This window comes from Enhydra lutris, unplaced genomic scaffold (assembly GCF_002288905.1).
Source record: "Enhydra lutris kenyoni isolate GAN:26980312 unplaced genomic scaffold, ASM228890v2 scaffoldscaffold38, whole genome shotgun sequence".
Classification (NCBI taxonomy): domain Eukaryota; kingdom Metazoa; phylum Chordata; class Mammalia; order Carnivora; family Mustelidae; genus Enhydra; species Enhydra lutris.
Genome location: NW_019154122.1, coordinates 5,802,228 through 5,814,842, shown reverse-complemented (window position 1 = coordinate 5,814,842; position 12,615 = coordinate 5,802,228). Strand labels below are relative to the sequence as shown.

The window sequence follows — 12,615 nt, the reverse complement described above, 5'->3', positions numbered from 1 at the left end:
GCCCCTCCCTTGCCGCACTTCCCTCTAGGGGCCTCTGCCCCCTCCCGTTCAACCTCCCAGTCACCTGCCTGTCCCTGACTTCCCGCCTGCTCTCTCTCGGGGACTCTGCACCTCATCAGGTACCCCCTTCCAAATCCCTACCGTTTGCTCCGTGTCCCCACCTCACACCATATAACCCCTCTCCATCTTCCTTGGCTCGTTGCCCCTTGACCTAGTGCCCCTGTCCCTCTCTTCCCACCTGACCCTTGGTGGCGGTCCATTCTCACTGACGACGCCCACCCAGCCTCTGCTCAGGTCCCTCCCTCAGGCCTCCCGCGCATCCCACCTCGTCCTCCGGACCCCCTCGGGCCTGACGTCCTGGCCCTCCGCCCTCCGCCCCCCGCCCCCATGGTCCCCGAGCCCGGCCCCGCCAACCACAGCACCCCGGACTGGGAGTCGGGGCCGCCGTCGCACCCCGCGGGCAGCGGCTGGGTGGCGGCCGCGCTGTGCGTGGTCATCGTGCTGACGGCGGCGGCCAACTCGCTGCTCATCGCGCTCATCTGCACGCAGCCGGCGCTGCGCAACACGTCCAACTTCTTCCTGGTGTCGCTCTTCACGTCCGACCTGATGGTGGGGCTGGTGGTGATGCCGCCCGCCATGCTGAACGCGCTGTACGGGCGCTGGGTGCTGGCGCGCGGCCTCTGCCTGCTCTGGGCCGCCTTCGACGTGATGTGCTGCAGCGCCTCCATCCTCAACCTCTGCCTCATCAGCCTGGACCGCTACCTGCTCATCCTCTCGCCGCTGAGCTACAAGCTGCGCATGACGCCGCCGCGCGCCCTGGGGCTCGTCCTGGGCGCCTGGAGCCTGGCCGCGCTCGCTTCCTTCCTGCCCCTGCTGCTGGGCTGGCACCAGCTGGGCCGCGCGCGGGCCCCTGCCCCGGGCCAGTGCCGCCTGCTGGCCAGCCTGCCCTTTGTCCTCGTGGCGTCGGGTCTCACGTTCTTCCTGCCCTCGGGCGCCATCTGCTACACCTACTGCAGGATCCTGCTGGCGGCGCACAAGCAGGCGGTACAGGTGGCCTCGCTCACGACCGGTGCGGCCGGCCAGGCCTTGGAGACGCTGCAGGTACCTGGGACGCGCAGGGAGACCCGGGCTTAGGGGATGGAGAGCAATGAGCAGCCGCTGGGTGCCCACAGGGCATCCATCACTTAATATATACACTTGCTGGTGACCTCCAAGTGGCCATTTCCAACACACCCGACTCTTCTGCGCTCTAGACTCAGTGCTGACTGTCCCCAGGACAGCTCTGCCAGCATGTGGGGTTGGCTTCCAGAAGGTAACATGGGCCAAGGGAATTCTGGGTGTCCCCCCTCCCCACCTGCTCCTCCCCCTGTCTTTCCCATCATGTCAAATGGCACCATCAGGGCATCACCCCGCAGAAACTTAGGAATAATTTCTCTCCCTCATGCTCATGGGGTTCATTATCAAGGCCTGTTGGTGCTGTCCTCCCGAACACGCCCCACTTCCAAGGCCACCCTCCTCCAGCAGCCCACCATTGCTTCTTTCCTGGAAGCCGTCACTAGTCTCCTGCCGGCTTCCCCTGCTTCCGCTCCAGACTCACTCGGGTTGACTCTCTGCCCGGGAGCCAGCGCTTGACAAAACAGAAGTGGTCCTGTCTCTCTTAAGATAAAAGCGGAGACCCCTGTTGGGATCCGGCCTGGGAATGTGCCCCTGCCAAGCTCTCCAGCTTCACCTCCTCCCCTTGCCCTCTCTTCCTCTGCACCAGCCCTTCTGATGTTTCTGGAAGGCACCAGACTACAGTCGGTGTCCAGGACTTGGTATCGCTGTTCCCTCTCTGCCTGGCCGGCTCTTCCCCCGGGACTGTCCTGCCTGCTTCCTTTTCAGCTCACAGGTCACCTCTTCCCAGTGTCTGTCCTGGAACACCCTGTCTGCAGATCGTCTAAGCTCCCTCACCCTGTTATTCTCTATCCCAACCACAGGTTTATGTGTTGAATTGGTCATTGTCTATCTCCCCCACGAGAGTGTAAGCTGGGCGCATCCGGTGTGGTTTTGATCCCCATTGTACATCCTGGGTGCTCACTAATGACTTGTGAGTGCTAAGGCCCTGTGGTGTCTGGAGTAGGGTAGGCTGCTCTTGTCACTCGGGCCATATGGCACCCGAGTCTTACTGTCCATTGTTCTAAACCCCCAAAGAATGGGGCTTTAGCTTGACCAGGCCTGAGGCGCAGAGAATTAGGGGCAGGCCCTGAGGAAGGTCCTGAGGGCTTCTCCGGTCTGGGGGAGGAGCCTCCTGCAGGATGGGAGGTACTGGGGGTTTGTGTGGACGGGGGCTGAAAGGCAGGCCCTGGGAGAGCTTGCCTGACACCGCCCCCCACCCCCAGACCCTGCGGCCTGGAGCTGCAGCTGCCCTATCAACCAGGGGGACAGGACTTCAGTGAACCCGAGGTCAAGGCTGCAGTCCTACTCCCTCCCTCTGTCTGTGCACACTGGACAACATTCCTGAATCCCAGTAGGTGGCTGAGACCCTCACTTGGTTCTCCAGCAGTAGGAAGGCCGCCCTGGGCCATGCACCCTCTCCCCCTGGGTTCTTGTAAAGGAGCGTTTCCCAAACTGGAGGCATCTGGAACCACGTGGGACTTTCTGCCTTCTCTCCACCCACCCACGCGCCTCAGGCGGCTCCCTTCTTCTGTATTTTGCATATTTCTCTCCACTGCCTCACTTATCTTTTTCCTTCCATGCCTTGGTTTAGAAAGGACCCTTCTTATCTCTTCCAGAAATGGAAACTCTGTACCTTGGCCATAAACAGAAGGTGGTCCTAAAGACAGCTGCCGCGCACCCTTCAGGAACCCCAGCTGTGTTGCTGGAGTTTGGAGGGGAGGTCCGAGGGGCCCAGTCCCAGGCCCGCTTTCTCTTTGGTGCTAGCGGGTTGTTAAAGACTGAGCGGCATCAACACCCACTTTCTCTTGACACAACCAGAAAAGGAGCTGGGAGAGTGCTGGAAAAGTCTCATGTTCTCGCTCTGTCATTGAGTTCTGTCACGGGTCATCTTATGCTCCCGCACCTCGGGGAGCTCTGCGCAAGTGACCAAGGATGTGAGGAGGTGGCTGTTCTTGGTGAGGTTGGGGTGGGATGGGTCTGGATTCTCCGTGCCAGTGGTACCCACGACACAATTTCTGTCCCTGAGGCTAACTGGCTCGTGCCGGGATTGGACCTAAGACTGTGGCCCGGAGCCCCAGGGTGCCGACCGCTACAGTCCCACAGTTTCTCTGTGCCTGCCACGTGCTGACACTGGGCTAAGCTTGTCCCCCAAACACCCACCATCATCCCCATGGGGCAGATGGGGAGACTGGGGTTCTGAAAGAGGGGAGGGGTCTGGCCCCTCCACTTCCCAACCACTCAGCTCCTTAGCCGGCCTCCTGTATGCCTGCTTTCTTCATTGTCTGCTCAACTGCCTGCATTTTGGGATTTTGTTCCTGGAACATGGCCTCTCCTCCATTTTCCTGGGTCACAACCCCTTTCCTTCCACCCAAGCTGGCCTGTCCCAGAGTCTAGGCTTCCAGCCGGGCAGTGGAAGCTCCAGTGCCTGGACTAAAGGAACTGATGAAAATGAACAAAACTTGGGGTGCATTGGACCCTTTTCCTCCAGTCCTCAGCCCTACATAGCCCTGAGCTCCCTTCCCCAGTCTGGCTGCTAGCTTCTCCGCAGGGGACGGGTGGGGGCATATGGGTTTCTGAAGCCCCAGAGCCTCTGGGTTTGAGGGCATGGTAACTGAGCAGGCTCGAGTATTTTAATCTCTCCTCCCACCCCCCACATTGGCCTACTTGTGTGAACCGGCTTTTCAGAAGCCACTGGTTAGCTCAGCGGTCTCAGCCGGGGCTTCCTGGCCCTGCGGCTGTGAGGTAGGGGTCTTACTGCCAGCTGCAGCAGAGACTGGGCTGGGATGAAGAGCAGGGCACGGGGAGAGTGGTTTCAGAGTGAGTGAGATGCTGCCAGTGTAGGGGAGAGAGGGAGAGAGAGACGTGCAGAGATCTGTGCCGGGGCGGGACGCTGCTCGCCCTCGGGAGGGACCAGTGTGGGAGGTCAGCGATGGAGAGCAGCAGGGGAGAAGGAGGTCTGCCGGGTGCCTGCCTCCCCAGCCTCTTTGTCTCTGTGTCAGGACCTGTGCCTTTGGTCTGGAGCCCTTTACCCACCGCCTTCCTCTGCACATCATCTTCCTCTCCTTCTCCCACCCTTCTCTCCTCCAGGTCCACCTCACCTTCTTCTCCGCTTTCTACATCCTCCCATCTGCCTCTCCCCCTTCTCTCCATCAGTTTCCCCTCCTCTCCTCCTCCACCAGCCTTTTCCACCCTCCCTCACCCAACTCCGCATCACTTTATCTTAGCGATCTGTCTTCCCTTCCATTGCTGTCCTTCCTCCTCAGAGGAGGAGGCTGTGATCACAGAAATATCTCAGAGGGGGAGGAGGGGGCTGAGCTGGGGAGAGGCTGACAGAGCAGCGAGGCTGAGCATGGCAGACTGGGCTGCTGATGGGAACAAGGGGGTCTGGGGCAGCCAGAGCTGGCTGTAGGAGCTTGGGCATCCGGCTGGTCAGGGGTTCAAATCCTGCTTCCAACACTGCTGACGACTTTGGACAAGCCACTCAGCTCCCGCTACCCCAGGGGCAATGCCACCTATGACTTGGGGCTGTTCGAAGGATCGGCGAGACAACGTATGTCAGCCTGGCACACAATAGGTGCTCAGCATGTGTTTGTTCCTCCCCTTTCCTCTCGGTGGTGAGATACGTGGTTCTGGAGAAATCATCCCTCTGAGTCTCTTTAGGGAAAAAAAAACACCTCCGTTGCTGCCAATAACAGCATCATCACCAGAATCAAAGAGCTGAGCTGGACTCTAACAACAGAAATGCTGGCTGACGCTTCCATGGGGCTTACTGTGTGCCAGGCTCGGATCAGCTGACTCTGTGCGTGCTACCTTCGCTAGTCCTTACTACAACCCTGTGGGGCGGATGCCCCTGTGATGGCCATTTTACAGATGAGACAGCTGAGGCACAGAGAGGTGAAACTCCTTACCTGGGGTCACACAGCCAGTTAGTAACAGAGCCAGGATTTGAAACCAGACCGTCTGGCTCCAGAGTCTGTCTTAGAACCCTCACACTACAAGTAGGTGATTATAAAAATTTTGAATTATACAGGGGAATACATAAATACACTTTAAAATAAAAATCCAGAGGGTGCCTGTCTGGCTCAGTTGATAGACCATGTGGCTCTTGATCTTGGAGTCGTGAGTTCAAGCCCCACATTGGGTGTAGAACCTACTTAAAAAAATAGATAAGGGGCGCCTGGGTGGCTCAGTGGGTTAAGCAGCTGCCTTCGGCTCAGGTCATGATCTCAGGGTCCTGGGATTGAGTCCCGCATCGGGCTCTCTGCTCAGCGGGGAGCCTGCTTCCCTCTCTCTCTCTCTCTCTCTGCCTGCCTCTCCGTCTACTTGTGATCTCTCTCTGTCAAATAAATAAATAAAATCTTTATAAAAAAATAGATAAAAAATTTTAAAACTATCCAGCCATAGAGATAAAGTGAAAGAACCTCCCAAGTCCCACCCAGCTACCTTCGATTCCTAGGGATATTCTTACTGATTTAGGATGTGTCTTTCCACTCCTGTGTGTGTGTGTGTGTGTGTGTTTCCATGTTTGTTTATGTATCCAAAGAGACTTAGTGCTTTGTTTTGTGTATTTTTTTATTTTTATTTTTTTACTTAAAAATATATTTTTAAAGATTTTATTTATTTATTTATTTGAGAGAGAGTGAGTGAGAGCGTGAACGCACACAAGCGGGGGAGAGGGAGAAGCAGGCTCCCCGCTGAGCACGGAGTCCAAGGCGGGGCTCGATCCCATGAATCTGGGATCATGACCCGAGCTGAAGGCAGATGCTTAACCAACTGAGCCACCAGGCACCCCTGTTTTGTGTAATTTTAAAGCAAATGGAGTCCTGTTGTACCTACTATTTTGCAACTTGCCTTTACCACTTAATATCGGTATTATGTCTTGGAGATCTTGTCATTTGGCCAATTATATTCTTGGAAACATCTGTGTGTCATCTATAATGGGAAGGTACGATGGTTTATTTAACTGCCATCTTTCCGTGCACATTTTGGCTGTTTCCATTTTTTTCCAGGAATAGTGTTGCCATACACATGTCTGTGTATGCCGAGTGTACAGATGTGCTTGGATATTTATCGTACGGGGAACCTGTCTGTGCGACTGCCTCCTGGGGAGGCACTGCCAGCCTGTCACCCAGGCGGCTGCCCTCGGCAGTGGTAGGGGCGTGCAAACAACAGCACATGGCCGCGAGGGCAGAGAGAAGAGGGCAGTGGCAGCTGGCATGAGCTAGACCTCAGGGTGAGGCTGGCGGCTGCCACTGGCCTCTGCCCCATGAGGGCCTCTGCGACAGTGCTGGGGTTTCTGTAACCCCCCGCATGCAAGCAATTTCTGGAGCTAGGAATGCAATTTCTGGAGCTAGGAATGACTTTGAATCCCAACTCAGCCCTTATCTGCTGTGTGGCTGCTGGCAAGTTCTTTTGCCTCTCTGAACCTTATCGGCAAAATGGGGATACTAATACCTTCCTCACGTCAAGGCTGAATGGCACGAGGAAGATCAGATGCTGACACACAGTAATGCTCCCTAAATGTAGACAAAGTGCTGATTGGGGTCACTTGGGGTGCTTTGCTTTGAGGCCTTGTGCTGGGACAGTGTGACCTGGGGAAGGTCCCCTATCCTCTCTGAGCCTTGGTTTCCTTCTCTCTTCCCTTCTGCCTGTGTTCTTGGGTCATATCTTTGGGGGAGAAGAAGAGAAAGAAAAACCCAGGTTTCTCCCAGGAAGATTCCTAGAGAGGGAACTTGAGGCTATCTTTAATTCCTTCTCTGGAGCTCCTTTCCCAGTGATTGCCTCCCACCCAGATATCTCTCCAGGGTCTCAGTTCCCCAGTGCCCTAGAGCTCTGACAAGATCAGGGCTGTCTCTTGCCCCGCCCAGGTTGCCAGAGGTCAGGGGGGTACCGGCGTGAGTGGCTCCTCTGGAGATGGTGGCTCGCTCCTTCCCTATCATCTGTCCCCATCGATGGCAGCAATGTGAGAGCATGGCAGATCTTTGGGGGAAGCAGGAGGCTCTCCAGGCTGACCATGGTGGGGCCAAAGGAGCCATACAGAGTCTACCCTGGGAGGGAGAAAAGGAGACAATGAAAGAGAAGAGCAGAGCCTTTCTCCCTCCCTAGTTAAAGCATGGTGAGTCAGAGCGTTTGTCCTGACATCTGTGCTGCTTTGGGGAGCCTGAGCTGCTAGCAGAAGGACGGGGCTCCTGAGGGTGCTCAAAATTCCCCCAGCCTCCAACACACAGCACTGAACCGACCTCAGGGCTACTGTGTATGTAGCACTTAACTCCGTGTCAGGCACTGTGCATGCATTTATTATCCAAAGCCTCACAACGACTCCACAAGCTGAGTATTGTTTTTCCCATTTTACAGATGTGGAAACAGAGACTGTCTCAAGATCACAGAGCGAGTAAGTGGTAGAGGCATGACTTGAAGCCAGATCACTTGTCTTACAAGTCCAGCTCTTGCCTCTGCACAAGGCGGCCCCACCAAGAAGGAGGGGAGAAATCAAAGGCTTCTCTTAGGCTGTGCTTTGTGAATTTGTCTTTGGTATTCATATAACCAGATTTCACCTGGATAAACATACTGAGAGGTGGGAGTTACAGTGTGCTTCATCTCCCCGCTCCTGCCCACCGCCATTCTAGCGTCCTTAATCTTAAAGATAGATAGCATCTACCTGGGCTTTCAGCACCATGGACAGGACACCAAAGTCTGGATGCCCTGGGGAGGCAGGGAGACATGGGCAGGGCTGAAAGGGAGCCTCTCTACGCCAGAGCCGGGTGGGGGTTTGGCTTTGGTGCTCCCAGGACTAACACATCTTCTTGGCTTTGCCTCCTCCACCCCCTTTCCATCTGCGAAGGTTGCCTGGAAATCTGGTTCCCTTCCTGCCTCCTTCTGACTTTTTCAATTACTCTGTAATCAGCCCACCTCTGGCTCCCTCAAGAGCTAAGCTGGGCTCTCCTGCAGTATAGGAAATTTTGGAGGAGGGACACCTGGATGGCTCAGTTGGAGGAGCTTGCAACTGTGAGCTTGGGGCTGTGAGTTTGAGCCCCACGTTGGGTGTAGAGATTACTTAAAAATCTTTTTTGTTTAAGATCTTACTTATTTGGGGCACCTGGGTGGCTCAGTGGTTTAAGCCTCTACCTTCGGCTCAGGTCATGATCTCAGGGTCCTGGGATAGAGCCCCACATCGGGCTTTCTGCTCATCAGGGAGCTTTCTTCCCCCACCTCCTCTGTCTGCCTCTCTGCCTGCTTGTGATCTCTGTCTGTCAAATAAATAAATAAATAAAATCTTTTTTTAAAGAAAAGATTTTACTTATTTGTTTGACAGAGACAGAGAGAGAGAGAGAGAGAGAGAGATCATAAGTAGGCAGAGAGGCAGGCAGAGAGAGAGGGGTAAAGCAGGCTCCCTGCTGAGCAGAAAGCTTGATGTGGGGCTCGATCCCAGGACCCTGAGATCATGACCTGAGCCGAAGGCAGAGGCTTTAACCCACTGAGCCACCCAAGTGCCCCAAGATTACTTAAAAATTTTAGAAAGAAAGAAAGAAAGAGAAAAGAAAAGAAAGAAGGAAGGGTAAGAAAGAAAGGAAAAGAAAGGAAAGGAAGGAAGGAAGGAAGGAAGGAGAAAGAAAGAAAGAGTAGAGGAATCCCTCGCTTCTAAAGGCCAGGCATGGTCCCAGGCTACACATACGACCTTTACATAGTTCAATGAACTGTGCATACCTTGGCATACTGGTATTTACTTAAATTATAAATGTAAGTTGGTCTCACTTTGTGTAAAATTGGTGTATGAAAATCCAACTTGATTACAACATGCACTTTAGAGGGGGGCTTTTATGTCCCAGCTTTCGTGGGCATTGGGGGTTTCGTGGCCGGGCCTCGAGATGGTCTCTGAACCCACTGGAATTATGGGATGTTTTTTCCTTCTCTGTGTGTGCATGTGTAACAATTTATATGCTTTTTGTTTTCTGGGGAAATGTTTTGTAGATTGCATTGGATTCTCAGTGAGCTCAGGAGGTCGAAAAATTTGAGGTAAGAGCTGGCGAGAAGGATCGTCTAGTTCAGACCTTTTTAGTGTTTTGGAACTGCTGGTCACCAGTCTGCAAACTCAAATTCTTTTTTTCTTTTATAAGTGTCTTTTTTTTTTTTTAAAGATTTATTTATCTGACAAACAGAGATCACAAGTAGGCAGAGAGGCAGGCAGAGAAAGAGAGAGAGGAGAAAGCAGGCTCCCTGCCGAGCAGAGAGCCCAATGCGGGGCTCAATCCCAGGACCCCAGGATCATGACCTGAGCCGAAGGCAGAGGATATAACACATTGAGCCACCCAGGCGCCCCAGCAAACTCAAATTCTAACCTCCTCATGCCTGTGTCCCCTTCGACTGCTGCTGGGGGAAGCTCCTTTCTCCTTCTTTTCTTCCCCGTGCTCTAGCTCTTGAGGTCAATGTTTGGGAATGAAGATGTCTGTCAGTTCACAGTGTAATTTGAGTTGTACAATGCCGAGGTCACTAGCACCCCTAGGAGTCTAAAATGGATTTATTGCAAACATTTACTCTGTGCATGTGTTTTCAGAAAAGCACCGTATTCTGTGCGATGTAAGGGTAAGGGTGCAGGCAAAATCACTACTCCCAAATATGAGGGAAATCTCTCTATGAAGAGATTGCCACGTCCTGGGCAGTGGCACGGCCTCTTTTGTCAAGTATGGTTTAATTGCAACTAGTTGTTGAAGGGTCAAAGGCTTTGTGTGGTGCTGGGGCTCGTGGCCACATGTGTTGACTTGTACTGAGTGTTGTCCTTGGCGAGGTGGGCAGGGGCTCCCCTGAACTGATAGTGTTGGCTTTGTCTTACTATCCTTCCTAGAGCTCCTCGTGTCAGGGTCAGGGCTCAGTCTGTTGCTGAACTCAAGCCACAGTCTGGGCTAAGGCTGGGATCAGTGCTCTCCAGGGTCGTGGCTCCGTTTGAGACCTTGGTTACATAGGTCTCAATCTATGGCAACCATCCGGGCTTAGTCTGGGACCCTGAACAGGGCTTGGTTTCTTGCTGATGTCGGTGCGTGGTCTAGAGCCAGGATCAAGGTTCGCTCTGGAGTCAAGGTCAGTTCTGCTCTTGGGGAACCTAGGGCTATATAGCTGGGCCTCCGTCAAGGATCAGAAGGGCTCAGTTTATTGCTGGTACTAAGGCTCAGTCTAGAATTAGAATTGAGGCTTAGTCTGTGGCTGGGATCAGGGTCAGACTGGGGCTCTTCCTCAGGTAACTTATGGATGTGGCCTTCCTTCCACAGGTACCCAGGACCCCACGCCTGGGGATGGAGTCAGCTGATAGCAGACGTCTGGCCACCAAGCACAGCAGGAAGGCCTTGAAGGCCAGTTTGACACTGGGCATCCTGTTGGGCATGTTCTTTGTGACCTGGCTGCCCTTCTTTGTGGCCAACATAGCCCAGGTAATGCCACCACAGGGGGCAGGTGGGTCCAGGCCTTGCTGGGGAGGCCCCGACCTGCACCCCAGCCCAGACATGGGGATAAGAGGAGGGTGGGTTGCCTCTCAGGGCATATGTGTTTGTGGTGCCTCTCCCATCCATGCTGGCTGGGGTGGTCTGTGACCCTGCTCTGGGACCAAGCATGACGTACGCCATCTCTCCAGGCCGTGTGCGACTGCATCTCCCCAGAACTCTTCGATGTTCTCACGTGGCTGGGTTACTGTAACAGCACCATGAACCCCATCATCTACCCACTCTTCATGCGGGACTTCAAGCGGGCCCTGGGCAGGTTCCTGCCATGTTCCCGCTGCCTTGGGGAGCGCCGTGCCAGCCTCGCCTCGCCCTCTATGCGAACCTCTCACAGCGGCCCCCGGCCGGGCCTGAGCCTGCAGCACGTGCTGCCCCTGCCCCGGCCACCTGACTCCAATTCTGACTTGGGCTCAGCTTCCGGTGGTTCCTCCGGCCTGCAGCGCATGGCCCAGCCCCTGCTGCCTAGAGAGGCCCCCCCGGGAGCCCCCGGCCTTGGCCAGGGCTGCCGCGGTGGTCAGTTTCTTCAACATCGATCCCGTGGAGTCCCAGCTGCAGCTCCGTCCACTTGGGGCTCCCACGAACAGACCCGGGCTTGGAGCTGGTCGGTGGGGAGCTGTACTGGATAGAACCAAGTCCCCAAGGCCTTGGACCAGCTCTTGGCTAAGGCTGGGAGGCTGCGGGTATCCTGGGAGCCCTCGGAGGGTCAGCGGGGGCACTAAGCCAGCCCCTACTCCCCCCCGGGGGAAAATAGCTGGTTCAGACGGTTTTCTCCAGGATGCCCCACTGCCGAGTAAAACCCGTGCGTGTGTGTGGAGGTGGCTGGGGGACTCTGGCAGAGGGGAAAAGGACTTCTCGGTTCAACTTAGGGTGAAGACAATCATCTTTGACATTTCATGAGAGTGCAGGGGAGGGATGCCTCTGTCTGCAGAGGTGGATGAGGGCTGGGCTGGCTCCCTCATTCCTGAAAGTGTAGTCCTCGGGCCACCAGCATTTGTGTCACCTCCTTGGAGTTTGTTACAAATGCACACCCTGACCCCCCCACCCCCACCCAAGACCTGCTGCGTCAGAATCTGCATGTTAGCAGGAGCCCCCGGTGAACTGTGTGCACAGTGTAGTTTGAGACGTGCAGGTTTGGATGATCTTTAAGTGTGAGGATGATCTGTGTTCAGTCGGGACAGCGTCTCGGGGCGGGGTGGGTGGGTTGTGTGTGGAGCTGCACAGAACCTGACCTAGGAGTCAGGAAGACAGAAATTTGAATCTCCGCTCCAGTACTCACCAGCTCTTGCACAGGTCCCTTAACCTTTCTGAGCCTGGTGTTCCGTGTACAAGTGAGGGTAACAATGCCTGATCATAGGGTGTCGCAAGAATTAGGAGAGCACGTACAGACTACCTAGCACCCACAAGTAGTGCTGTAGGTGATACCTGCCGTTGTCACAACTCCCGGGCATCCAGCCCCCGTGGCCTCTCGCTGTGGGCCAGAAAGGGCTGTTTGTTCCCACTGTTTTTCCCGTTTCCCTCCTCCTCTTCAGGCCTGGCCCAGATCCCACCACCTGACTGCCCGTGGCTCCCCAGCTTCTTGCTCTGGATGCTGGACGGGACTCCCGTCCCCGGTCCCAGGCTGCTGCACCATCTCTCCTGGAGGGCAAAGTGGGAGCTGGTAGTTTCTTGCTCAGCACCAGGAATAGGTCTCCCTCCGTCCTGGACTTCCTTGGGCCTGGAAGGGAACCAGCTGATGGGGATACATCAGCCCAGGGCCCCACCTCCTCCTGGCATTGCCTGGGTCAGCCAGGGAAACAGGACTGGAGCCTGCTCAGGAACGCAGAGTGGAGTGCAAGAAGTGCAAGAAGTTGGTGTGGGTTGCTGCCCTCAGGCAGGTTGGTGAACCCTGGCATAGGGACCTGGGTTGCTTTTGAGGGGGACTCTTGGTTCCCACAGTTTACCTGCCATAAGGTCCTTTTCAGTCTGAGGCTCCCCG

At 55.2% G+C, this 12,615-nt stretch overlaps 1 protein-coding gene across 1 annotated transcript; it reads left to right on the top strand.

The window, feature by feature from the left end:
* Window positions 1-387: 387 nt before the first annotated feature.
* Window positions 388-12,194, top strand: LOC111154829 (5-hydroxytryptamine receptor 6). Its single transcript, XM_022514757.1, is given in 5 exon segments — window positions 388-1,101; window positions 10,416-10,574; window positions 10,775-11,113; window positions 11,115-11,245; window positions 12,170-12,194. Coding segments are annotated over 5 exon segments (1,368 nt in total).
* Window positions 12,195-12,615: the final 421 nt, after the last annotated feature.